Source organism: Papio anubis, chromosome 12 (assembly GCF_008728515.1).
Source record: "Papio anubis isolate 15944 chromosome 12, Panubis1.0, whole genome shotgun sequence".
NCBI lineage: Eukaryota > Metazoa > Chordata > Mammalia > Primates > Cercopithecidae > Papio > Papio anubis.
This window is the reverse complement of record NC_044987.1, coordinates 23,075,576-23,103,555: the sequence shown is the minus strand read 5'-3', so window position 1 is coordinate 23,103,555 and position 27,980 is coordinate 23,075,576. Positions and strand designations below refer to the sequence as shown.

General features: G+C 47.0%; 1 protein-coding gene across 2 annotated transcripts; it reads right to left on the bottom strand.

The window, feature by feature from the left end:
* Window positions 1–1,582: 1,582 nt before the first annotated feature.
* Window positions 1,583–27,980, bottom strand: POU2AF1 (POU class 2 homeobox associating factor 1). Of its 2 annotated transcripts, XM_031652982.1 has the most exons (5): window positions 26,260–26,756; window positions 6,004–6,134; window positions 5,129–5,171; window positions 4,779–5,044; window positions 1,583–1,965 (listed from the first exon to the last, which is right to left on the bottom strand). In XM_031652982.1, exons 1-5 carry the CDS (start codon window positions 26,273–26,275, stop codon window positions 1,651–1,653), a joined length of 771 nt encoding a protein of 256 aa, XP_031508842.1. In that variant the 5' UTR covers window positions 26,276–26,756; the 3' UTR covers window positions 1,583–1,650. The 2 variants fall into 2 exon arrangements, with proteins under 2 accessions (XP_031508842.1, XP_031508843.1); XM_031652983.1 differs by lacking the exons at window positions 1,583–1,965; window positions 4,779–5,044; window positions 5,129–5,171; window positions 6,004–6,134 and adding an exon at window positions 13,061–13,492 and having other exon boundaries at window positions 26,260–27,980.

The window sequence follows — 27,980 nt, the reverse complement described above, 5'->3', positions numbered from 1 at the left end:
GGCTGAGGCTCTAGAAGTCCACAGGAGGGAGGGTGTTTGGGTAGAGGGGACCTTGGCTCCACAGAATGGTGGGTTATGGATGCTTTTAGGACACTAAAGGAACCCACATGGTAAAAGGCCGAGTGCGGTGGCTCATGCCTGTAATCCCAGCACTTTGAGAGACCAAGGCGGGCAGATCACAAGGTCAGGAGTTCGAGACCAGCCTGGCCAACATGGTGAAACTCCATCTCTACTAAAAATACAAAAATTAGCCAGGCATGGTGGCATGCACCTGTAATCCCAGCTCTTCAGGAGGCTGAGGCAGGAGAATCACTTGAACCTGGGAGACGGAGGTTGCAGTGAGCCAAGATCATGCCATTGCACTCCAGCCTGGACAATAGAGTGAGACTCCATCTCAAGAAAAAAAACAAAAAAAAAAAAGAAAGAAAGAAAGAAAGAAAAGAAACGAAACCCACATGGTAGCACTAAGCCTAGGCAAGGACCCATCACCTTTAGGCTTCATGGGGTCTTGGCCTCCACAGCACCAGCAGAGGGCCTAGAGGTGAGACAGAAATGGTCAAACACGTCCTTCGCCCTGTTTACAACAGCCCAACTTCCCTTGCACATATCCTCAAGGAGAGCAGTGGTTTTCACCACTTCAAGCAATGCTTTCCTTCAGTTTATTGTTCTTCTTAATAACCAAGTAATCTGGAGCCAAGTCATTCCTCAGACTTCCTCCTCCCTGCATCAAACTCAAGCTTCCTCCCACACCCCTCTCTCCAACTAAGACGCACAGCCTGTTCCCATCCCTCCTCTGTCCCTCTCTTCGTCACTGGCCTGTCCCCACCCACCCTAATGTTCTTTTTTCCCTCCCACCCACTCCCCACCCCTTACTACCCTGAGCCCCAGGCCTTGCGATTTTGCTGCCCAAACTGTAAATCTGGCTGATGCTGAGAAGAGCAAACAAAGGAGCAACTGTGGGAACTGACAGCTCAAGGACTCTGGCATCAGGGTAGGCCCTTGGCTGCCTTTCTCAGGAGGTGCTGTCAGGGCTGATCTTCCTGCTGGCCACTGCATACATCTTAAAATGACAGAGGGTGTGAGTGGCCCTAAGAAGTTTCAGCAGACACTGGAGAAAGGGAGCCTTTTCCAAGAAATGAAATGTAACAGAAATGAAAGCCCGTGGACCACAGACTTGGCAACATTTGACATAAAACGTTATTGCTAAAATCCCTATAATTACCTCCCAAAATGGGACAGAATCGAAAAAAGAAGTAAGGAAGAAAGAAGAAGCGAGAGAGGAGGGGGAGGGAGGAAGAGAGGGAGGGAAGGAAAGGGAGAAGGAAGGAGGGAAGGGAGGGACGGAAGGAGGAAAAGGAAGGAAGGGGTTGGGAAGGAAAGAGGGAGGGAGGGGAAGAAGGGAAGGAGAGGGGGAGAGGAAGGAAGTGAGGGAGGGAGGGGAAGGAGGAAGGGAAGGAGAGAGGGAGGAAGTGAGGGATGGAGGGAGGGGAAGGAAGAAGGGAAGGAAGGTTTACAAGTCTACAATTCTAGCTGTGTGTAGAAAGTGTAGTTATCAAATAACTACTCCAAACAAGCTTGAATTCGGGGCTCAATTCCAGGCTCATTTTCAAATCCCAGTTTCAGGGAACAGGACTCAGGTGGGAGCCACCCCTAAAAGCCTTCCACAGAGAGAGTGTGGTTGAGCGCGTAGGCGTCGCTATCCTCTTCCTCCAAAAGCAGCTTGTCGATGGTCAGTGAGCTGGTGGCTCTCCTGGGATCTTCCATGTCCTGAAGGACTGGCTCTGGGATAGAGATGGGGAGCTGGACAAACTGGGGCCCAGGTAGGGCTGGGGCCGGAGGCTGGTACTGCAGGGTGGAGGTGGGTAGCGTGGAAAGGGGCTGAGGCCACGGGAAATAGGTGAGGGGTGCCTGGTGCTCTGGGCCCTCCAGCGGAGGCCCCACTGCGGGCGTGGCGGAGCTTCTTGTCTGTGACAGGGAAACACAGGACAGAGGGTTAGCAGCCCTGGGAGACCCACCCACCCATCCTTGCCCTTAGAGGGGTCTCCATCTCCCCCTTCAACTCTGCCCTTTCCTAGTTTCTCACTTCATGGGACTCCACCTCCTCCTGCTCAAAGTCTCCCCCAAGGGAGAAGCCAGGCAGACTTCAACCGCAGCCCCAACCCTGACCCTTCCTAGCTATATGTCTTTGCTCAGGCCACTTCTTGCTTGGAAGGCTCATTTTTCTCATCTACGAAATAGAATACAAATAGTAATGAACTCATTGGGTTAAGCCAATTAGAGAGGATTTTCCAGGTTTCGTTGAATACAAAATTCATTTCTATTTCAGAGATCTTAAAATGTGAAAAATAAATGCACCTTAAAATCTGTGAAAATACATGTTAAACCATAGCCTGGCAGCTGTATCTGGAAGGTGGCCACTACCCTGCCCAGACACAAAGACAGTCCAGGCTCCACACAACAGCTTTGGAGGTCCCCATGAGCCAACACAGTTCTGTCGCCTCTAGTAATGGCCAGCATGGGGAAGCCTGGCCATCCCCAGCTGGGGGAAGCACTACTTTGTCAGCAAACTTGGCCTTGCTTCCTGCTGCTGCCTGGTGCCTTCCACATCCTCATCCTCCTCTGTCTCTGAGCTGATCTCCATGGCTGTCCCACTTATGGGCACCCACCATGACCCTCCAAGGGTTAGAATCCTTCTCCTGCCTGCCTGCTCTACGAGTCATACCTCTCACCTGCGCGGGCGACTTCCCTCACAAACCTCAGGTCAGGCCTGCAACAGAGGCGGGGCCTGGATTCTTACTTCTCTTTCACACTTGAGGAAAGCAGATAGAAGAGGATGCTCTTTGCATGGATTCATGAGAGAGATGCCAAAATCTCTCCCTACCATCCCCGTCTCTCCTGTCACATATTGCTCCTATTGTCACTGTGTCTTGACAGCAAACTGTTAGAATCATTTAGGGCAAGGCTTTTCTTAACCTCCTGCAGATCTTGTTACAATGTAGCTTCCGGCACAAGAAGTCTGGGATTTTGCATATCTAATCAGATCTCAGGGGACTCCAATGTGGCCAGTCCAGGGACCAGAGTTTGAGTAGCAAGATTTTAGGGTGTTTTTGCATAGAATGATAGAGCTGGAAATGGTCTCAGAGGCCTTCCAGCCTTCCAAAATCTGGGCTGAGGTGTAAGCCAGTGGTCCCTATCCCAGTGTCCTGAAACCAGACAGAATCCGGGAAAGCCTCATAATTCCCAGCTTTCAAAAATCCAGATGGAAATTCTACATTTCCCAGTCATACACCTGTACAAATCTATTGCAACTATAGGTTTATTTGCTGGGGAATAGAATTACATCCACTCAGCACCACAGCAGGTCTTATCTCTGCTGATCAGGAGTGTGGACTTATAGCTCTAGACAGCTTTGATGAGTTAATTCACAAAATGGCAAAACAAATAAATTAATTCTTAATAAATACCGTTTGTTTGATATACAGAACTTTTCAAAGCAAAAGGTGGGGATGATGAAAGGGGATAAACAATGAAAGGAATCCTTGGTAATGAAATGGCTGGAAACCATGAGTCCTCCACCCACCACCCTCTCCCCAGGCTCCCTGACATGGAAATGAGGTGCCTGGGAGAGGGAGTTGGATTAACTCCTTCTCATCTATCATCATCCAGGCTCCAAAATTGGTTTGCTGGGTAGCAGGTGGACCTGAGATGGAAGGGCTCCTGCAGGCCTTTCATAGAAGGTGCTTGGAGGCAGGGGCAGGTGCATCAGGATGACACTGGACCCTGGAGGGAAATGGAGGAGACAAGGTGGACCAAAGCAAGCTCCACCATCGAAGGTGGGCTCTAGGACTGCTGAAGGCCAAGCTCTACTTCTCATGGTTTCCCTGGACTGGAGCTGAATACAGCTGTAACCACAGGTCTTTTTGCCCTTGAACACTTGCAAAATTCCCATTCCTTTAGTCAAATAGGCACCATTAATATAAATCTATTTCCTCTCCTTCCTTCACTCCCGGGGGAAGAGGCTCTTCCTTTCCCATCAGGCCCTTAGTTAATGTTAGCAGATTTTGATATGATGATAATAACTAATATATATTAGTGATTTCTGTATGCCAGACACTGCTAAGCCCTCCACATGCATTATTTCACTTGAACCTGACAATGACCCTTTTCTTGGTATTCCCATTTTGCAGATGAAGACACTGAGGTTCAGAGAGTTTTAAGTCACATAGCTAATAAGTGAAGGGGCAGGGATTTGAACACAGGCAATCTGACAATAGAGACAGAACTTTAAAAAATTACCCCACAAGTGGGTCTGACGCCATCAAAAATATCACCTGTTGTTCAGCCTAGAAATCTTCTGTTAAGTCCCATTATTAAGTGAACGATCACTCCCTAAGTTATCTGAATAGAAAGGAAAGCCTGGTTCCAACACAAGACCCCATGTAGATCTCACATGGTACCCCATTCACTAAAAACTTCAACTCAAAACCAAGACTCACTGCTTGCAGGGAAGCTGGGGAGATTTAGAACAGGGAATCAGAGAAGACCTCCCCAGTCCTGAGGAGCAGAAAGGATGACAAGAGAGGCTGTGAGATATCTTTGTGAAAGATATTTCAGCAAATGAGAATCAGAGCAGGCCTCCATGGAGGACAAGGCAAGCTTTGATGACCTGATTATCCTGAGAATCAATAGCAAGGAAGATCAGGGTCGGGAAGTCAGCTCTGGTTCTAAAAGGGTGCACTCAGCATGGGCGGGTGCAGCTCTGCCTTTGTGTGACGTACCGTGACATTGGTGATGAGTGGCGGAGAGGCATAGGTCAACACTGAGGAGGGCCCCACCACCGTGTAGCTGGGGCACACGGGCTGCACATACATGTCAGCTGAGTAGGGACAGCTGACGGCTTCATGGGGCACATACTCGGTGTAAGGTGTCCATGGGGCCAGGGGCTGGAGGGTGGCCGGAGTGGGCTGGGAGAGCCAGCCGGCACACAGAGCACCCTCCTCCGTCACTGCAGACACAGAGCCTTCCATGTCCAGGCAGGAAGGACCTGTGGGAAGAAGGAAATTTCAGAACTGCAGATGCCACCCAGATGAGAGGCCTGGGGGCCACCAGGGCTACAGGGCACTCTTACCCACTGTGGTGTAGGTCGCCAGGGGCTGATGGGGCAGCACCACCTAGAGGGGAGAGGAGAAGACCACGGTCAGTGTTTAGCCATTGCCAACTGGCCCTGTGCAGGGAACTTGTCCAGAGGGCCTCAGGGCAGGAGAGTAGAAGGTAGGAAATGCTCTGGTTAGAACAAAACACCCCACCCGGTATCCCAACCATCACCACCTACACTTGAGGGATTTGTGTTTCCATTTAGCAGGAAGTCTGTGTGCTCAGGGAGCTGGTGTCTTCCTCTTCTCAGGGTGAGCCCCCAACTCACATCAGGGTATGTGAGTCATTCGCTCACTCAGGCCTTGACAGTAGCTGTGTTCAGTGGGCCAATCCTCTGATCCCTCATCCCAGCTGTTCCACCCTGGCTCTATCCCTGGCAGCCTCCACCATGCGACCTGCACTCCTTCCTGCCTGATCCCCTTGGTCACCTCCCAACCCGTCTGCCTGCACACACACGCACACAGTCTCACACACACACAAACACACACTCTCACACACACTCTCACACACTCTCACATGCACACACTCTCTCACACACTCTCACACACACTCTCACACATGCTCACACATACGCTCTCTCACACTCACACGCATACTCTTCTACACACTCTCTCACACACTCCCTCATACACACATACACTCTCACACACGCTGACACACACGTGCACACACATTCTCTCTCACACTCACACACACTACTCTGTCACACTCATACACACTGTCACACATATGCACTCACACACTCTCACACACACCCACACACTCCCTCACACACACATACACTCTCACACTATCTCTAACACACACATTCTGTCTCACACACTCACCCTCTCACACACACACTCTCACCGCCGTAGGTGCAGGCGCTGCCCCGTTGCTGGCGTGGCCTCGCTTCCTCCTCAGCAGTTCCTTCACTGGCTCCTTCACGCGGACGCCCTGGTATGGCCGGGCCGGGGCCGGGGCTTGCTCCGGAGCTGTGGCTGTGAAAAGCAATGTCCCTGGAGCCCATGGTCCTTCTCAGACGAGCCCACACCCTAAAGTGCTCATTTCCTCATGGATCTGTCTGCTCCCCTAAGTTGTGCTTGAACACAGAGAATCACGTGACACTTCCTAGAATGCTTCTCCAGCATTGTCACTCCTCCTACTCCCAAACCTTCTGTAGGCCCCCTGCACCCAGACAACGAAGGCCCATCTTCTTATTCTAGAATTGGGAAGCCTTCAGAATGAGATCCGAACCCATTTTTCTCACCACTTTGCACACTCTCTACTACACAAACCCTGACTCCAACTAGAAGGTCTGTCTGCGTTCTCTACGTGTTCCTGCGTGTCTCACCTCCTCATCTGTGGTTGAGGTTTTCCACGGTCAGAATTCCCTCTCACTTCTTCCAACCTCTTGACTCTTGCTGACCCAAACCAAGTGCAGCCGTCCTGCTTGACCCCTGCAGCCTGAGGAATTTCCACATTCTACAGCCTCTCAAACATTTCCAGATCTGATTAGTATTCATCAGGTGGCAGTAGGGGACAGCGGGAAGGGCAGGGACTCTGAGCCAGATGGCACAGTCCTCAAATCCTGCCCCTGCCACCACCTCGCTGTGTGTTCCTGAGCAAGTTCTAAACGTCTCTGTGCCTCTTAATCTTCAGTTTCTTTGTCAAAGGAATATGGAGAGAAGTCACCTGATGTGGCATATTGGTAGAATAGTATATGCCTCAAATAAACACAGCATAGACATTCAAAAAATTCAGTTATGTAACAGTTATTCTTTGTCATGGAAGTGTCTTATACCCACAACTAGATTATAAACGTCTCAAGGGAGTTCTTGTACCTTATTTCTCCATATCTTCCCAGTGGCATGCCCATCCGTTTTAAGCTCAGTTGATACTTATTGATTAATCGATTGGGTGATTCTTTAAGACATGCTGCCATTTGTCTTCCCTTCATCTCTCCTACACCTTTAGGATGAACGCAAGTGGCTCCCAGGTTCTTGGTGACTTCCACGGCATGGGACAGTTACCCAAGGGAGATCCGTGTGCCCTGGGGCCAGAGAGTATCCACCTGCTGCTGAGGGAAGGTTTCCTTCCCCTCTTGCTGTCAAAGCCAGGAGACCAAAGCATTGACCAAGTAAGAGCCAGTGCATAGGGCCCTTCCTGGCCTGGGAGAGCAATTGAAAAGCAGCCGTGGCTGGGAAGCGACAAGCTGTCCACCTAGACAGCCTGTGGCCTAGGGGCCCTGGGCTCTCAGAGAGCAGGCCTGGGTAAGCCAAGAAATACTAGCCCTTAGGACTTCCACAGGGAGCCCATTATTATCCACCGATAAGGGCCCCAGGGACCTGGGCTCTGAATCAAAGTCCCGGAAGCCTAGGTATCTGTTAAACCCGGATCTCCAGCGCTGCCCTGGTTGAACTTTGCTCAGTAAATACCCAGCTGATAAGGTCCCATGCCTGACTCCGCACCAGACCTCCCTCCAGGCTCCAGCCTCGAGCAAGGCCTGGCCTTGAAGCCCAGAAGGCAGAGAGAAGCTTGGGCAACAGGAAGTGAGAAGAGGCAACAGGAAGTGGGAAGTGAGCCCCAGAGGCAGATGAAGGGGGTCAGGAATCCCAGTATCTCAGCTGGACTTCAGACCCATCCTCCAAGGTCCCTCAGCTGGCCAGGTAGCAAATCAACCGGGAAATGATGCAATGTGCAGGTACAGGTCCTGCTCCGGGAAGAGTCTGATTCTAGTGGGCTGATATGGGCCTAGGAATCTGTATGCATAAAAATCTTTCTTGGGAGGCTGAGGTGGGTGGATCACAAGGTCAGGAGATTAAGACCATCCTGACCAACATGGTGAAAGCCTGTCTCTACTGAAATACAAAAAATTAGCTGGATGTGGTGGCAGATGCCTGTAATCCCAGTTACTTGGGAGGCTGACACAGGGGAATCTCTTGAACCTGGGAGGTGAGGTTGCAGTGAGCCGAGATCTCACCATTGCACTCCAGCCTGGCAACAGAGTGAGACTCTGTCTCAAAAAAAAAAAAATCTCTCAGGTAATTTTGAAAATATACTGGGATTACAACCGTTGATAATTCAGTCCTAATTTAACATAAGCATCTCCCGATAACATCCCAATAGCAGTTTCATTATCCTTATTTTAACTTCCCCAGTCTGAACAAGAGATCTCTACTGGTGTTCATTCATTCTTTCAAATATTTCTAGCGCCTAGGAGTACAGCGCTGAGCAGGACCCATGCAGCCCCCGCCCACGCAGATCTTGCAGTCTAATGGGGAAGACAAGCAACAAAAGTTACCAGCAGATGAATGTGTCACAACTTGTGAAATTCAGGGTGCCATGGGAGTGTCTAGCCGGGGAACCAGCCTGGTTCTGTGCCCCGGGGCCACCAGTGCACCTCCACCTTTGCTCTGAACACAAATGACAGTAGACTTGAGAGCCACACCTACCTGTATTCAAATCTGGGCTGTCACTTACTGGTGGAAAGTTCTTAGATTTATTTAATGTCTCTAGGCTTCAATTTCCTCATTTGTAAAATGGGAATAATAATTCTCCTCTCACACAGTGGTTGTGAGGATTAACCGAAATAATACATGGGAAGCTCCAAAGGCCATGTCTGGCATAGGGTAGATGCTCGATACATGTGTTTTTAATTCTCTTCCCTCCAGCCTTTTCCACCTTCCTTTTGGGGAGATATTATGTCAGACAGGTCTTCCTCCTACTGAGGCTAACTTATGGTAACACACGTTGTATTTCCCTCCACTACCTTCTAATGAAACTCACAATTCTTAATCCATTTACCGTTGTCTCATCTATAAAGTGAGGATCATAATGGTATGTATGTTGTAGGGTAATTTAAGAATTGCATGTGAAGTGTTTGGAATAGAGTTTGGCACAGAGCATTTAATACATGTGCGCTCCTATTATCATGAGTATTAGTAGTAATATTCCTTTCCCACATCTGAGGAGAGATACCAGGGGCCCCCCAGGTCTGAAGGGACTTCTCATTCCTCCAGCTATTTCTAAATGACATGGTTTTAGTCCCCCCACCTTCCTTCTAGGTGAGTCACTCTTGCACAAGTTCCATTTGCCACTTTCCCTACTGCTGGGTGGTGCCCGGGGATGACCACAGGCCCCAGGTACGATCTGACTTGTCAGCAAACAGGGCACCTGCCCTCCCACACTCTGCTCACTCTTTCTCAGGCTCACCCCATGGCCACATCAGCATTTTTGGTTTTAATCTTTGTGAGTACATAGTCAGTGTATGTATTTATGGGGTACACGAGATATTTGGATATGGGCATGCAATGCATACTCATCACATCTGGGTAGATAAAGCACCCGTCCCCTCAAGCATTTGTCACTTCTTTGTGTTATAAACAATCCAATTACGCTTTCAGTTATTTTTAAGTGTACCATAAATTATTGTTGACTATAGTCACCCTGTTGTGCTATCAAATACTAGATCATATTCATTCTATCTAACTATATTTTTGTACCCATTAATCATCCCCACTCCCACTCCCACTCCCCCTGCTGCCCTTCCCAGCTTCTGGTAGCCATCATTCTACTGTCTATCTCCATGAGTTCAACTGTGTGAATTTTTAGTTCCCGCATACAAGTGAGAGTATGAGAATTGTGTCTTTCTGTTTCTGGCTTATTCCCTTCACATAACGTCCTCCAGTTCCATCCATGCTGCTGCATATATCAGTTCTGTTCAGTCATATCCTGCAATTCACACTTGTCTTCAGTTGGGTTCCCAGCTATTCCTTAGGCATAAAGTACAGTCTGAGGCATTGTGTACTCGAGAGAAATTTGGGAAATGGGATTACTTGGGGGTCTGAGCACTGTGGTCACCCTCTTAATTCAGCTGAGGGACAAGAAGGGCTCAATCTCATATGCACATGGCTCAGACCATCTCAGAGACAGGTGTATGGCTCAGCCCCCTCTCGTTTGCATGTACACTTCTGAGGAAGGGCTCAGAGACCTGCTGGTCCCAGTCCCTCCCAGAAAGTGCACACACCACACACTTGGCTGGAAGGGGACCAGCTGGGTACTTCCAGGATCTTGTCAAGAGAGGGCTTCCTGCCTCCTACTGTTTCTAAATCAATTAACAAAGAGCGCTTGGCAGAGGTGCTGTGGACAGAGAGTATCACCCTGTAATGTCTGGACTTCCTTGGAACGCAGTGTCAACAGGTGTGCCCTGGCACAACAGACCATATGTGGAGCAATCTCTAAGTCCCCACCTCTTCCTATTGCCGTTGCAGGACTCCCACAGCTCCCAAGGGTCTCCTGACTGCCCGGCATGTGTCCACAGTCAGCTGCCAAGGAAACCTGTAACTGACTCCAACTGAGCAGGTAAGAGGGAGGGTGCTTCTCAGAGTGACTTTGTAAAGTGCTCATGAAATATCAGAATCTGAAGCCTCAAGACGATTCCAAAGGAGCCCACAGCCAAGTGTTTTTGCAAGTTGAAACTTGTAGTTGGTACCTTTCACACCAACCTATGTGCAGCGACAATAAACATTTTTAATTCCACAGTAAACACTGAGCTGCCTACTGCCACCAGCATGAGAACTGAGCCCACAAATACAAATTTGGGAGAGGAAAAAAGTGTGTCTAAAATCACGATTGCCTCACCTTGGGGCACCCGGATCCCTGAATTAACTTTAAAACAACTAAATTGTAATACGTAAAAGAAATATTTTTAACTTTTTAAATACATTTCTTAAAATAATAATAATACATCTAAAGAAAATAAACCAGGAGATTGAAATAATAAGATAGAAGCCCAATTTCCCAAAGTCGAGTTCTCCAGAGATTTTAATAACCCCCCAATTAACTTGTAGCTCCAGGTAGTATAACCTCAAAGCCCGAAGCTTTCTCACCATTAATCCTGTGGTCTGAGGGCCTTTTAAGTCTCCTGTGGGTATCCAAGAGTCCATCACGGAGGAAAATCTTTCCACCTTAGCATGAGCCTCTCGGCCCTGATTGGAAATCTCCTTTTTCGGGCTGAGAAGTTCACCATGTTGCCTTTCTATACCACTGGAAGTCAAGCCAATGGAGTTTGAGGGGGGGGGAATCATCATTTACAGAAAAACCATCAATTTGGCCCCTATAAGGGCTTCCCTTTTCCAAAATGAGCAATGAAACAAAATCTGTAGGTATAAAAAGTCAGCAGAGACTATTTCAGTTCCCCCTGCCACACACCCAGACATGCTCTACATCACAAAAATAAGAGTCCTGCAGCTGCTGTTCTGCTGGAGAGCGCAGAGCATGAAAACTCAAGCAAACTGGTCACCTCAGCCAGCAACCTGGCTGCATGTGGACATTTGCGCCTGCTTTGCACCAAGCTAGGAACATATGGAGTGTCCTGATTTAAATAAATATGGTTCTCCAGTTCCTTGATGAAAGTATAATAAAATATCACCCAGGAAATATGCAAAATTGTCAGCACTTGTTTATTTAATGACACCTTGCAGACCACATTCACACCACAGTGCAGGAGCTACTCATCTAAGGAGGTAAGTCCCTCCTGATGGCTCTGAGCTAAGCAAACACCTAGGGCCTGGTCAATGGTAACTTCTCTTCTGGGGTAACTTTAAGACAGCCCATGTCAGAAGCCAGTCATTCCCTAAAACAGCCTCCAAGGCACCCTTGAGAGAAGGCCCTTCTCCCAGCCATTGTCCTCTTGTGACATCCCATGAGCTGCCAGGGCCAGGCACTGGAGTGGACAACAGTTAAGACAGTTGCTCTAATGGTGAGGTGGGCTGCAGGATAAGCATGCATTTCCGTCCCACCATCTCACCTACTGAGAATACCCTCCATTCACAACTGACTGGTTGAAACTTGAATCGGCAAGGTAGCACCACAGTGAGGGATGGAGCAGAGGAGAAGAATGTATCTTTCCTTATTAGATCAAGGCTTGAATCTGGAACTGCCCATCTGATCTAGAATAGGAATAACATGGGAATAATCTGTAGTTAGGCAGCTGGAGGAGGCAGCTGAATATCCAGTTGTTTGTTCTTTGATTTAAGCATTATCTAATTTGGGCTTTTCAAGACCAAAGAGAGCCTTATGAAAAAAATAACCTTTCCTGAGACCATTATGTAAGGACCACTTTCTTGGAGGATGGACTCTTCAGACCCCAGCATTAGTTTTGTATTTGGGGTCAGACCCAACTGCCCGAGTTCCAAGGCTCATGGTAGCCTGGGGTGCAGCCTACATGAGTGAGAGTAGCCCTAACAATGGATTCATGAGAGACATCACGGACAGTCAAGAGGAGCTTTCTGGATAATTCTCACCTTTACTAACCAGTGGCCCTCATGATACAAGGGATTCCTTTATGAAGGACATTGGAGAAAGGGAGTGGTTGTTAGTATCAAGTCTGAAAAAGAAGTCACTTGGTCAATTTTTTAGGAACTTACCTAAAAAACAGGTAAACCTTGTAGCCACACAAGGCCATTTTGAAAGATAAAAACTCCTAGCCCAGAAGGACATGTGACACGCTGTTAATAGTGACACACTATTGATCACTCTAAGTAACCACTGGAAATATCTTATGCTATTGAATCTTCAGTGTTTGTTTGTTTTTCTTTTTTTAAAAAAAAAAAAGAAAAAAAAAAGACCCACTGAGAAGAAATATAATTTTCTCTTTATTTGTAGCAAAACTAATTGAACAATAGGAATTCAAGACTATTGCCAATAAACTTGCCCTGGCTTCTAACTGAAAATCAAGTCACAATAGTTGCTGGCACCTGTCACTTTCATATAAAGAATTCTTTACATTTCATAGAAGAATTAGCTGGGTGCCGTGGCAGGAGCCTGTAATCTCAGCTACTCGGGAGGCTGAGGCAGAAGAATCACTTGAACCCAGGAGGCAGAGGTTGCAGTGAGCCGAGATCGCACCATTGCAGCCTGGGCGACAGAAGCGAAACTCTGTCTCAAAAAAAAAAAAAAAAAAAGAGTTGTTTACATTTTCATGTAAAGAATTTTGTTTGTGCTTGTGGTCCAAGGACTTCTAGAGAACATTAACTCCAGTTGGCTAAAGGATTATTCACATCTTTAACTGAAACACTAATGTGGATGCTTTTCTTACGGTAACGGTCTGAGTCAGTTTTCAAATTTGTTCTTTCCATTCATGGACAATGGCTGATATTTTTCCAAACAGGAAGAAAGAAGTTGGGTTTTGGTCAAAGGTTGAACTTGACACACTACAGAAAGGCTTTCCCGCTCATTTACACTACATTGTGGTTTACCTTTTGTTGTTGTTGTTTTTTAATGTAGGCCAACAAAGAAATCCCATATGCATGTAAATGCAGGCTTTCCATTCACTAACATTTGAGCTGAGAGGACCCTGCAGCCAGGAAATACAAACACGTCACTCATATATCCTGCAATCTGGATGATACCCAGGACACAGGAGAAAAAGACAGCAGGGGGGAAATGGTGGCTTTACAGGTGACTGGAAGACATGAGAGAAAGGGGAACCATGATTGAAGTACAATTTGATGTTGCCTGCAAGGCTGCTGGACAGCCGAGGAATAAGTTGTAATGTCTTGCTTGGTAGGCTGGGATGCCTTTATCAGATCACAAACATGGTGGCTGACCTCACATTCTCTGGTCTGGGTGGAGAAGATAAAGGAACAGACGGTGGCATGTGCCCTCCCTGAGTCCCCCATTCTAAAAGACTATCCCTTCCCATCAGCCCCAAAGAGCTCACTCATTAACCATAGGAAGGTCCCCTGGGAAAGGCTGAACCAGGGGCCACGGTCATTGAGAATTTCCCCAGACCTAGGCAAGCCACCAGGACCTAGAAAGAGCAGCCCTGACAATGGGACCCAGGGGACACTCTTAAGGTATGTTGGGGGTGACAGCAGAGGGTTGTTCAGTCTTAGAGCCACAGAGCCCCAGACCAAAGTGGTCTAGGGTCCGAGTGATTCCTACTTAACGGACGTCATAGCCAGCAGGGAATGGACCCCCAGGGCAGTCACACAGAGATCCCTCTAGGTTGTGTTAGGCTGAAGTCAAGAGCCCGCTGACCCACAGGAGACCACCCATCTCCACCAAGCTCAGACCTGAGCATTTACACCCTGAGGCCTCAGGATTACCTGGATTGTCCCTAAACTTCTGGGTGTCCCACCCCACAACCGCAGGTGGGGGCAGCCAAAGGCCTCAAGTGCAAGAGGTTTCCATGTGGCAGCGGCCCTCTAACCCTTCCCTCACAGGCACGACTCCCAGGGATCCTTTCCCCGGCACTCTCCGTACCTTCCACACCACATCTCCCTTCCTCTGAGCCTCCTGCAGATCAGGTCAAGCACAAAAGGCTGTTTGTACCCATTCTCTGTTCCCAGGGACTCAGGTCTGTTGAATGAATGGGTGGCAAAGGTCCATGTGTTTCCTGGTCACATTCTTAACTCTCCGGAACTCTGAAATCACCACACTCCTATTTGCATGATGTTCCATAGAGATTTTGATGCTAATGATTGCAGATGGGGCCTCACTACAACGTATTCCTCTTCCCCTCCCTTTCTTTACCGAGAAGGAAAGAGATGCTCAGAGATGTTCAGTGACTTGCCCGAGGACTACACTTATAAGTAACAGTGTCCTCAACCAAGCCCAGGACCTGTGATTCCAAGTGCAGTCCACTTCCGCCTCACTGCCTGCCTCGTCCCTGCCCGGGCAAGTCCCATTTATTTCTCTGAGTGACACTGCAGGTCAATCATCAAATGATTCCCGGCCCCGTCCTAACCCTCCTTGCTCCAGTTAAAGTCTGGACTTGGACTACCCTGATCCAGTCTCCCTCAATTGCCAAGTTCCCCAAGAAATGCTGTTGCCCAGCCAAGAGAGGAAAGATCAGTCCACGAGAATCTTGTCAGCAGCCTTCTCACATGAGGAGTGACGAGAACTGAGAGACCCAAACAATTCCCCGCAAGGTTTTATTTTTGGTATTTTTCGACTGAAATGACAGCGGACAGGTCCACCTGAGAAAGCAGCTGCATCTGCCTGCCTTTTACAGAAACTGGGGTCACCAGAGCAGAAAGGGTTCCCATCGCAGATACACTGTGTCCCAGGGTAGGGGACAAGACCAAGAGACCCCTGGCAGAGCACTCACTGAGCAAGTACTTGCTGAGCAGAACAGATGAGGTTCTTGCCCTCTTGGAGCTTACAATCTTGCCTAGTGGGGTACACAGACTTTAATCAAATAATTGCACAAACAAATTTAGAATTACAAACTGTGACAGAGTTGCATCTGCCTCAGAACTGAAGTGGTTCTGTCTTGTTTGGATAGTTTCCACCTACACCTGGTTTAGTAAGGCTTGAACAAGCAGCAAATTGGGGCCCCAAGTCTGTAGAGACTGTATAGAGGAGAGTGCAAGAGATATGACTGTTCTGTCTCCAATGCAGAGGGGCTGGTCTGGGGCCAGAGGCTCAGGCCACACCATGAGCAGACCCTTGTCCCAGACACTCTAAGTGACAGGTCCTGAGTGAATCCTAAGGGTGTGTAACTAGCTGGTCCTATCCTATCTTGGCTGATTGGCCCATCAAGAGAAGAGGAGTCCAGGGAACTCAGATTCTAAAATGGAAATCAGCAGGTTTCAGAGCTTCCATGCCGAGTCTCGAGCGTGACTTGCTAAGATTCAACTTTGCAGAAGCTTTTTGTGCCAGGCTAGAGCTACCCTTGATGAAGTCATAACCTGCCTTCATCTAATTGAGGGCACTCTTCAACCGGGAGGAGAAGAAGGACGCAGTGCAACACTAAAATCCTTGTCATTGAGAAGCAGTGTGGTATAGTTTGGGACTAGACCTAGTTTAGAAAGTCTGCTATGAAGACTATACTTTCAGGGATCATTTCTATAGTTTGTTTAGAAAGTCTGCTATGTTATTTATCACCTGTGTGACTCTTGGCAAATCACTTAACCAGTGTGTGCCTCAGTTTTCCCATCTGCAAAATGAAAGTAATAATATCCGTCTCAAAGGGTTATCATGAGAACTGTAGGAGATTAACACAATGAAACACCTGGTGCATAATGTGCTCCCAACAAACAGCCTTTTCTCCTTTGATCTCAGCCAACAATCCATGGCCCATCTGTCATCGGAGAAGTAGCCTTGGCACAGTGACCTAACTTGCCCCCATTCAGCTATATCTTGATACTGAATGTCTCTGTCTCCAGCATACCCAGGGCCTTCTGCTGCCTGCAAGGCGTGTCTCTACCTGCCTTCACTATGCTCCTGGAATTCATCTCTCAGGTACCTGGAATCCCCAGGCAGCAAGATACCCCCACTTAGGAGACAGGGAGGCCAATGATGCTGCAGAGGGGCTGGTCAAAGACCTCACTTTCATACAGCAGTCCTAGACAGGAGATGCCAAACCCTGGAAATGGCCTTGTATAAAAAGTACCATGAGCTGAGCAGAAGACTTCTTTCTTCAGCAGTCACCAGAAGATTAGGTTTGCAGCAGATTTGAGTTTTAAAAGGACGACTAGAAATGAAAACCTTGGATATTTGTGAATGGCAGTGATTAGGCTGCAGACAGAATATGATGACATTCCCTTGTCCTGACCTCAGATACAGCCCCTTAAGGAACCTATACGTATCGCCTAAAGGCCAGGGACACAGCCATGGCTGAGGCTGTGTTGTAGATACTCCTTCAAGGGGGCTAGAAAACTAGGAGCACATATCGCATATGGAATAGAAATGCGGCAATGGGCAAGGGAGGGCTCTTCAGTGCCCATAGATGGGAGTTTAATCACCTTGTAGAGCAAAGCAGATTCCTGGATTACATATTTGGCATTGCCTCAGCTCTGCTGAGAGTGGGGCATCAGAAGGAGAGAGAAAGGGCCTAAAAAGAGCTCCAGACCTACCGTCCCAGATCAGAAGGTGAATGAGGAGAGTCCACCTACCCCAGTGGCCACCCCAATTCCAATTCTATAACAAGGCAGCACCCCAGTGAGGGATGGAGCAAAGGAAAGGGCTGGCTCTTTCCTTATTAGATCAAGACTGGAATCTAGAATTGCCCACTGAGCTAGGATGGGAATAACCTGTGGTTAGGCAGCTGGAGGAGGCAGATGGATATCCGATTTTTTGTTCCTTGATTCAAACAATATCCAATTTTGGCTTTTCAAGACCAAAGAGAGCTTTATTGAAAAAAATTAACTTTTCCTGAGACCATCATGTAAGGACCACTTCCTTGGAGGATGGACTTTTCAGACCCCAGCATTAGTTTTGTATTTGGAGTCAGACCCAACTGCCCAAGCTCCAAGGCTCATGGTGGCTTGGGGTACAGCCTACGTGAGTGAGAGTAGCCCTAACAATGGATTCATGAGAGACAACACGGCCAGTCAAGAGGAGCTTTCTGCATAATCAGCTTTACTAGCCAACGGCTCTCATGATGCAAGGGATTCCTTTAGGATGGACATAGGAGAAGGGGAGTGGTTGTTAGTATCAAGCCTGAGAAAGAAGTCATTTGGTCAGTTTTTTAGGAATTTACCCCCTCCTTATTCACAAGAGACCCACAAAGACTGAACACATAGTTTTCACAGCTTCAAAGTTTGATGAAGACCAATGCAACATGTTTCACAGCCACTCACTGCCACTCTGTGTAACCAGCTAGCAGGGATCTTGCTAAAAAGAGGGGTAGATTGGCCAGGTCAGGGGGATCCAGCTGTGATCTGAAGAACCCTGGAATATAGTTGTGGTGCGCGCAGGTGCCAACAGAGTGAGAACGGCAGGGAAATGTGGGGGAACATGAGCAATCAGAGCTCCAGATATCCCCCCAAAACAGCACCATTTTTATTCTTATACTGAAGTTTTACACTAGATTTGAATAAGGGAGTTTATAACAAAAATGATATAGATATCAGTCTAGATATCTTTGGATTTTCTTCCCAGTACTAATATTTTATGTCCTAAGATACATCTGCACACTCCAGGATCTAAGCCAGAAGTCTGATTACCATCTATTCTTCAGGATCCAAACCCATTCTATATGTTCCATGACACCTTCCCTGATTCCATCGTCCCCACCTTCTGCTGAAGATCATTTATTTCATTGGTTGGTTTCTCTAGCTGGAAATAATTCCATTATTGGATGGATGCCTAGAGGGATGCATACCTGCATGGGATGATGAAGAGAAGGTTGATTTTCCTTCTATTCCTTTCCTTCCTGAATTGGTGTGCCTTTCGTCTGACATTAAGACTTGCTCCTATTGTCAAATTTCTTGCCTCTCTTCTTTTCTTTCCTTTCTGTCACCTCAGCATTTCCTAGTCCTGGAAAGTTTTAACAATGTCCTGTATGCTTGCTCTCTTCCAGTGAAACGTATGGCTCTTTTTAGTGGATTAAAAAGTAATTCAATTTAAGACTGGTCAAATCCTTTTTTGTCCCAGCACCTGGTCTGAGAATGATTCTGGTTTATAATTTTTTGGTGACCAGCTCTTCCCAGAAAGTGGTACTAATGAAACTGTTACTAAGAAAAGGAGGCCACACATTGTTGTTTCAGTTTTCGGTATCTATTTCTTGCATATTTCAAGTGTCATTCTGCTCACAACTGGATTACAAACACTCAGTCCAATCTTGTGAATTAAAAAAACAAACACAAGTTTGCCAGTCAGTACAAGCCTTGCCGCCACCCTACCTTACAAGGTCGGTAGGAAAATTGTGACCCGAGTTCCAAGTTTGATCACAGAATGGTCAGATTAATCATCAGAAGTAACCCTGATCACTAACCCACTACAAGTTGTAAGACTGGAGATATGTGGCCTGCCATTTCACAAGAAATGCAGAACTCAGAAGACGTACAAATTGTAATCTAAAATTAGCCGGCATAACCTTTGTCTTCAGAGGTAGATTGTGGCAGAATGGGAAAATAATAACAGCAACTAATATTTATTGAGTGTTTACTTAATGCCAAGCACAGCAGAAAACCCCTACCATAATCCCGTAAAGTAAGAGTCACACCCCTGGTGCATACTTATAAAGAAATGGTGGCAGAAGGACGAAAGCGTCACACAACCAGAAAGGCATAAACCTAGGACTCAACCTCAGATCCACCTGCCCCAGAAGCTAAACTGTAACTACTAAAGGCAAAGAAAGAACAGAAGTGTCACTCTCTAACTCAAAGTTAAACCCTACTCTGGACGCCTTACTCTCCATACCCCACCTAAACATACACACACACACACACAGACACGCAGATATGAAGGAGCAGTCTGACTTTTCCAAAGTCTAGAAAGTTCAGAGTGAAGGAAGTGCCAAGGAGGCAGAAGCCTTGGCTCCCAGCAAAGGCTGCCTGCCACATCGGGCTCTCTACTAAAACTGCCCAGAAAACAGTAGGGCTGGGTTATTTGGGGGCAAACTCTAGGTCCTTCTCTGAACCTTTTATTGTAGCTAAAATGTCTTCAAAGAGTCCCCCAGAGGAGGCACAGCAGCAAGCAGAGCCTTGTTTTCTTCAACAAGTAAGCTGAAGTAAATGTTAAACAATCAAAATGAGTTCTCATGGTATGAACTACCGTCTCCAGGCCTCATTTTGCCATTGGTCCCTTATCTGACATGGAAGGCCTGTGCTTTTACCAGGAGTACCTCCTAAGCACTGTGAGAGAGACAGGCACTGTGGCAGGCAGACAGGACAGCTTAGCAGGCCAACACTTGAGGTCTGTTCAGATGAATTTTGCTTTGTGGGAGAGTTACTAACTTAATCTTCATGATTCAGTTTCCTCATCTATAACACAGACCTTACAATAGAATCTGCTTCATGGAGTTTTCATGAGGATTAAATGAGATAATGCACTCAACGCATAGTGAAGACTGGCAGTTGTTACACTCAACATCCGCCTTCCCTTCCTTTCTAACAACCCCTGCATTATGGAGGGTGGCAAGGTGTCCAGTTAAACAATTATGCTGTTCTCCCTTGTGGGTAGAAATGGCATCAGATGTCAGCAGAAGTTGCGTGTTGGGCAGGGAGAAGGGGCAGCGATTGGGAGGCATGATCTTTTGCTGTTCCCTTTTCTTCTTCTTTCTTGTCCGAAGATGTGATGATCACAGATGTGATGGCTGGAGTTACAATGGCAACTGTGAAAAAAACCTTGAGGACAAGAGCCACATGCCAGGGACAGCAGATTAGAAAGACAGAAGGAGTGTGGGATGATGTTGGCACCGTGAGACTCCATACTATCCTGAACACCGTACTGTGGACTTCTTTTATGTGAGAGAAAGGACACCACTGTCTTACTTAAATCTATGTTATTTCAGGTCTCTTCACCAGCAATCAAATGTAATCCAGACTGATCTAACAGAACATTTTGTATACTGCATAGCACCAAATAAGTTCTCCATCCCCCAAAGATGTTTGTTTATCACTGATAAACGAATTGAGCATTCTTCTGCTCTTAGTAATGCCCAAAGGTTTATTAGAAGCCATCCATTTCAACCTCCAGGTCAGCAGTTCTCAGCCTTCCCCCCTGGGAGGCATTTGCAGCTCCCCTCCGATGCCCAGGACAATTTAATCAGAAGCTCTAGGTAGAGATCCAGGCATCTGTGTTTCTTAAATCTCCTCAGAGAATTCCAGTGTGTGGCCAACGTGGAAAAACGCTACCTAAGCAGACATAAGAATCCCATCTATCAAATTAAGGACTTCTGATTTAAAATGTGTATTTATTTTTTATATAAACACTCAGGAAAACTCAGCAATTAGAGCTGGAAACGAACCTCAATCAAGTTCAATCTCTAGGAAAATTAGCCAGGAAAAGGCAAGTCCATTCCAACACTAGAAGATCTGAGACCCCAAGTGGTTAGGTGGCTTGCTTAAGGTCTCCCACCTAATTATCTTTAGAATGGAAAGTAGAACCCTGGCTCCTGCCTTCAAGGACAGTGCTTTGTCCCCAGCATCACACAAGCAGGACAAGAGTGTTTCAGAGAAGGCCTCCCCATCCCAGGTAGGCTCACTTTTGTCAAGCAGTTCTACAAAAACGAGAAAACTAGAGTGTTACTAAGCATTTCGTAAAGGTGAGAATTATGTTAATGTTCATAATCAGTTAGCCAACTTTGGTTTGGTTGGCTCAGAATAAGAAATTGGTGAACATCTTCATTAAGAGGGAAAATAAACTACTTTAGAAAGATGTCAAAGGGGGAAAAAACACTTACTTTGTAATGGGAAAGTTAAAAGCAAACATTTACAAGACTTCTTTATGAATTAAATGTCCACACATTTAATGAACAAGTGTAGGCAAACTTGATTTTTTTTTTTTTTTTTTTTTTTTTGGTTCCTCATGAAAGAACGGAATCTCAAGTGTGAATTGGAAGAGAGCTTTCAAAACTTCTGAGTCAGTAACTTTGAGGACAAATCTGGCATTTTCTTTAGTAAATAAATGTAAGGGGCAGTAAGTAAAATATCCATCAAGAGCATCATCTGCTCTTTTACCAATTAAATCTGCGTGTTTTGTTGACGTTTGTCCTTTATTTCACCTCCAGAAGGTGCATGTGAATTTGTGTCTCTCTTTTGGATTCTACTTGCCCTTAACAGCAAGAACTGATTAATTGGCCAGGTGTGGTGGTTCACGCCTGTAATCCCAGCACTTTGGGAGGCCAAGACAGGTGGATCATTCGAGGTCAGGAGTTTGAGACCAGCCTGGCCAACATGGTGAAACCCCATCTCCAATAAAAATGCAAAATTAGCCAGGCATTGTGGCATGTGCCTGTAATCTCAGCTACACAGGAGGCTGAGGCAGGAGAATCGCTTGAATTCAGAGGCAGAGGTTGCAGTGAGCTGATATTGCACCACTGCACTCCAGCCTGGGTGACAGAGCAAGACTCCATCTCAAAAAAAGAACTGCTGAATCAATGGAATCAACTTGGTAAGAAGTAAAGGTGCTCACTAGGCTTATTAAATAAGCAAAGGTTGTAACATATAATAGAAATATTAGAGGTTGTCCAGAAACCTAAATTCCTTCTCATTATATCTTGTGCTTAAATTTATGTGGGAGATAGGCTTCCAAAAATTGTATGTATAATACACATTTTACTTATCTTTAACTGCCTCCCAAAAAATGCTGGCTCTTTAGTGGAACCCTAGAGTAAATCTGGAGAGCAGAGTTCTATGTTGATGAGAATTTTAAGGCCTTAATTTTTCTGTTTCCTAAATCTCTGCTCTGTTCAAGTTGTCTGAAAGCAAAGGCATATCCATGACATAATAATTGGATACGATTTATTTCCTGTTTCAAGGTCAAGTCTACAGGACACCGAGACAATGAGCCAGTCCAAAGAAAATCAGTCAAGCCTGCCTTTGATTAGCATGTAGATTATTCCCTAATACAAACAACAACAATAAAAAGCAACTGTTGAATTTGTTCACTTTCTAACAAATGGAGTTCAGTTTATTATACACAGTCCTATCACTTTTAAGGAAGAAATTCAATTAAATCAATTTGGGGCATTGTCCAAATTATTTAATGAATTGGCTGCAAGTTTTATTTCCATTGGTGTTGGCATTGTACAACTCCAGGATACTGAGTATCTTAAGGAAATGAATGCCTGAAGAACCAAGCAAATCATCTGAGACCAGAGGTTGGCAATGTTTTTCTATAATAAGCCAGAGAGTAAATATTTTAGGCTTTGTATGCTGCACAGTCTCTATCACAACTACACAACTCTGCCGTGTAGCAAAAGCAGCCCTAGACAATATTCAAATGATAAACATAGCTGTGTTCCAGTAAAACTTTATTTACAAATGGGGTGATAGGCCTGATTTGGCACAGAGGCCATAGTTTGCAGACCCCTATTTTAGATCCTTGGAAAACTTTGCAATATCCTATCACCCAAGAATATTTAGACTGTGGCTTTTTTATTTTTATTTTATTATTATTTTTTTTTTTTGGAGACGGAGTCTCACTCCGTCTCCCAGGCTGGAGTGCAGTGGCGCCATCTCGGCTCACTGCAAGCTCCGCCTCCCGGGTTCAAGTCATTCTCCTGCCTCAGCCTCCCGAGTAGCTGGAACTACAGGCGCCCATAGACTGTGGCTTTTTAACTATTCTAATCAAAGTGTGGAAAAGGTTATACAAATTTAACATAACACTGATCACTCAAGATGGGCCCACAGGAGGTTTCCAGGACGGAAGGTACTAACTCACCACTATCACTACTTAGCAGGAAACTTGCTATCATTTTACCTACATTCTCTACTTTAATTCTCACAAAAACCTTGGGAGGCAGAATTAGAATTCCCGCTTCCCAGATGAGGAAATGAATGGAAATTTCCTTCTCACAAAAAAGAACTAAGTTGCACAGTCAACTTTCAAACCCAGACCGGTCTCCCTCCAAGGTTCCTGCTATTTCCACTACTAGCTGGGGAGGGATAGTAATGCTTCACATCTACACCTGACCAGCAGGTCCAAGTCCAGAACCCAGGGAGAGAATCTACAGATGGAGTGACTTCCTCATCCAGTTGGCCCATCAAGCAAATCTCACACCCATTGGTTGGGGCTTGAAGATTTCTACTTCTCTGTGCCAGCAGTTCTGGGCTTTGTCACGTTATGCTCTAATCTTAACCAAAAGCCAGGGTTCACATTTAGTCCACAAACTAGGGTCATGGGCTAGGTAGGGAGGAGGTAACATTCACAAAGTGAATGTTTTCTTAACCCTTTCCAGAACCCCATAGTACAGTCATTTCAGCTCATGCCTCGAGGGTGTTTTCTGAAAAAAGAAAGTGCCCTTTCAGCACTCTTGGTGTCTGATTTCAAACCCTGCCCTTCCACCGGGTGATTCTAAGTGGGCTGACATGCTGCCCTGTTTTTACTGATTTTCCCACAGGGTTTAGTCACCCAGGTGCCCTCTATACCACATACTTGGGTTCGGGCTAAGGGGATGGGTCCAGAGCCCAGGGTCTCTCCTACTTTTCCTTTAAGGCTTAAAAGACAATTCAAGATAATTTTGATTCGTGTTCATCTGAACATGGGGAAACATTCACCCCAGTTATTCCATTGATGAGCTTACAATGTGGTCTCCCTTACAATGGAGTTTTTCTGTATCTGACTGGTCTCCAGAGTGTGAGCAGGAAGCATGCCCTCCAGCATCCCCTTTAAAAAAATTGGGGGATAGGCACGGTGACTCACACCTGTTATCCCACCACTCGCCGAAGCGAATGGATCACTTGAGTCCAGCCTGGACAACATACTAAAACACCATCTCTACTAAAAATACAAAAAAATTGCCTGGGTGTGGTGGCAGGCACCTGTAGTCCCAGTTACTAGGGAGGCTGAGGGGAGAGAATCACTTGAACCCAGGATCGCACCACTGCACTCCAACCTGGGCAACAGAGCAAGACTCTGTCTCAAAAAAAAAAAAAAAAAACAAAGAAAAAGTCTGTTCATCTCTTAGAAGGAATTAGAAACGAAAAAATGTAGTACGGAACCAAGAGGGGAGAATATGGCAGATTGTGAATGCAGGGAAGCAACTCATATCTCAGAGGCTGAGAGGCTGATGCAGACAGAGCAATGAACATGACTTCAGTGGCACCTCACTTACTAAGGGTAGGTCCTCAGAGTGGGTATGATTTTTACCCCCACTTCACATACGAAAAATCTAAGGATTGAGAAAAAGGAAAGTGACTTGCTCATAGAAGGCAGGAGCTGAGGCAAAACTCCCTCCAGGGGCTCACACAAAAATCAAATGATGCAGCCCTAAGTGTAAAGACACACAGATGCTTAGGAGCCCCCAGTAAAGAGATGAATGCCCACCTGCTCTCATCCACAGAGCATTCACAACAGGGTCAGCTGCCATGGTCCCATGAAGGATAGGCTGCCGCTGCCCCATCGCCTGTTGGTAATAGTTGCATGCCAACCATTCTTGAATATTCCTAGTTATCTGGGAAGGAGTCCATAACTCTCAAACCCAAATTAAAGTTCATTTCCCTTTATTTTTTAAAAAATGGATCTTACTGATACCAAACAATGGTGGGTCTTCACAATCTGAGAAATTTTGAAATCACTCTTCTGTGTTACTTGTTAATCAGCTTAATTCCAGAGAAATTTACATAAGATATAAAGCAAAGAGAGTAAATTGGTGATAAGGTGACAGTGTAACATTTTAATCAATGAAGTTATATTTTCAGAACTTTAATGGATCCAATTGAGTATCTTTCCATAAAATAAACATACTCCCTAATTTATCTTTTTCTGTAAATCTAGATTCTCTTATATTAAGTTTGCTTGAGGCACGGCGTACTTAAGTTAATTAAAAGCCATTTTAAGGAACTAAGAATCTTTAAGCGAAAGAGCAATTTTTTGTCATTCTTCTTGCTTGAGGAAGTATAGAACTAAGCCCCAATAAGGTTCAACTCTCAGAGCTAATGAGTTGACTTCGTTTACCTCATGAAAAGAATGTTGTAAATAATCTGTATTATTTCAGTTATTAGTAAGGTAAGTCACTGTTTGCTCCACATAAAGAAAAATAAAGTTCAAAGTTGTTCCGTCCAACTCCAGGGATAAAAATCAAGGCCAAAGATAAACCCACTGCTCCCTTTGCAGTGGGATAGACAAGCCTTGTCACAGAGGGGGAAAAAGAATGACGAAAGGCAAGACAGTGGAGCGAGTGAGGACACGCTTCACCAAGCCAGGTCTCCACTCCTCCCAGGGTATCCACAGGAACAAGTCACGCCCTGGCAGAAAGCTAAGTCACTCAGCTAGAAACAGGCCCAGGGAATTCAACAGCAGGCTGAAGAGCCGCTACTTATGGAAATAAAGCCCCTCCTGTAAAGAACTGCATGGCTTTTCCCTCCAAACACCAAACCCATCCCACATCTGGCTTTTGTTGTGTGAATCATAAATTGCCCTTTCTTCACCACAGTGATTCATGCACAGAAGCGGAGGTACCCTGAGCCGTCCCACCTTGGAACACTAGTTCGTTCCCCTCCAGCCTGGAAAATCAGCATCACCTCTGACAGGCTAGTTTCTCCACCAGGCTCCATCCCGCCCACCTCCCCGCTCCCCACTCCCGGGCTTGGAACCTAGACCCCCTCCCCTCTCCCCCGTGACCCCATCTCCTCCACCACCAGCTCCCCAATTCCAGGCCAAGCGGTGATCGCCCGGCCCTGCTGGCGCTGGCTTGGGTCTGACAGCCACAGCCAAACCACTTACGTTTTTGCCAGAGCATGGCCTGTGACAGGATGTTGCCTTTTCTCTTTGAAGCCGACAGTTTGGCTTCTTTAATGTGAGACCGGGGTGTGTTTTCCTCCAGTGGAGCCACCGCTTGCGCTGAGGCTGTTTCCTGGGCTTTTTAAAGGCCTGGGTTCCCGCTGCGTGGGCCGCGTCATCACATCCTCCCACCTCAGGCACGGGTGCAACGTTTCTGCAGCCAGGCTGCCTGTCACCCCACTGTGCGCGCCCCAGAGGCCCCGGCCCAGAGTGCTCCACACCCGGAGCCAGCCAGCTGGGACAGAGCAACAGCGCAGCGCGGGCAGCCACGGCCTGCACCGGCCCCACGGGGACCTGCTGGGTGTGGGTGTGAAGGTGGTGTGGAGCAAGCTGTGGGAACCCCGTGTCAAGCCCTCCCCAGGCCAGTGATGAGACCAAAAGCTCCTCTGGAAAACGTTGGTCTTTGCACGGCGCCCATGCAGGCTTCCAGGCCACCAGGGCATGGGCAGGACTCAGCCCGCCATGGGGTCTGCTCAGCGGGAAATGCGATTCCCAGGGGTCACTGGTTCTCAACTGGGAGGAAACACCTGTCATCTCTTCAAGCCTCAGTAAACAACCTCCTCATTCTTTTAATATTGCTTTTCTGTTTATTCCATTTTGAAACACAATAGCCCCTCCCCTCGCCCCCAGCCACCCCCAAAATGGCAAGGCTTAATCATGCTGAAATATGGGGGCGCTGGTTCTGATGGCGGCTATGCCCACGGAGAAGGAGGCCAACCCTCAGGGAAGAAAGGAGAACATGCCCGTGCTCTTTGACTGGAGCTGGGCTTGTAGGCACAGGATGAACAGGGCCTCTCTGCGAGTGCCCAGCCACTGATAACAGGAAGCTTCTTGAAGTAAAAAGTCATGGGCTCCCCGTCTGGAAGTGTAGGGGGTGTTGGCTACTGGCTCCTTCCCAGTTTGGAAGCCTTCTGCCACTGCATATCTGAGGTCCACATGCTCAGGCTCCAGGGACTCAGTCAGTTTGGGGTCAAGACCCCTTGGCTATGACCCCTAGAGCTGGCGTGGGGCCTTGCTGCTCTGCCGTCCATACTGCCTCAGAGCCATCTTGCACCCCCTAGAGCTGATCATGCTGTCATCTGGCCTACAAAGCATTCACCTTCTCCCTTCAGCCACAGAGCTGGAGGCCTAGAAGGCCTCCCACAATCGAGCCCTTGCCTTCCTTTCCAGCCTCACCACCCACTGCCCTCCTACCACTGGTCCCAGTGCCCTCTAAGCACCACCAAACACCCATGCAATTCCCTGCCTTTGACCTTGCTGTCCTCTCTTGCCGGAAGGACAAACCCCCTAGCCCAGAAAATATTTGTCCCTCTTCTCAGATCTTAGAGCACTTTGTTCATTATGTGATGGTGAATTGTCACACAACTCTGTCAGTTTCTCAGAGAGGTTTCATCTTTGCCTCTCCAGTGCCCCACACAAGACCTGAAGCATACTGACCCCCCCCCCCCCCCCCCGTAAAAATTCATCTGATGAAGTTAGGAATTACTGTCTCCAATAGGTTGTTGATTTGAGGGCAGGTCTTGAGGAGAATTGCTGTCCACATTTCATAAATGACTCACTCAAAAGCCAGGGAAGGCTGTCTCGTGGCTGGCTCTAAGCCCTCCCCGCAAAGCCTCTGAAGTTCAGGACAGCGGAGGCCCCCATGCTGTGGTGGCTGGCAGTCC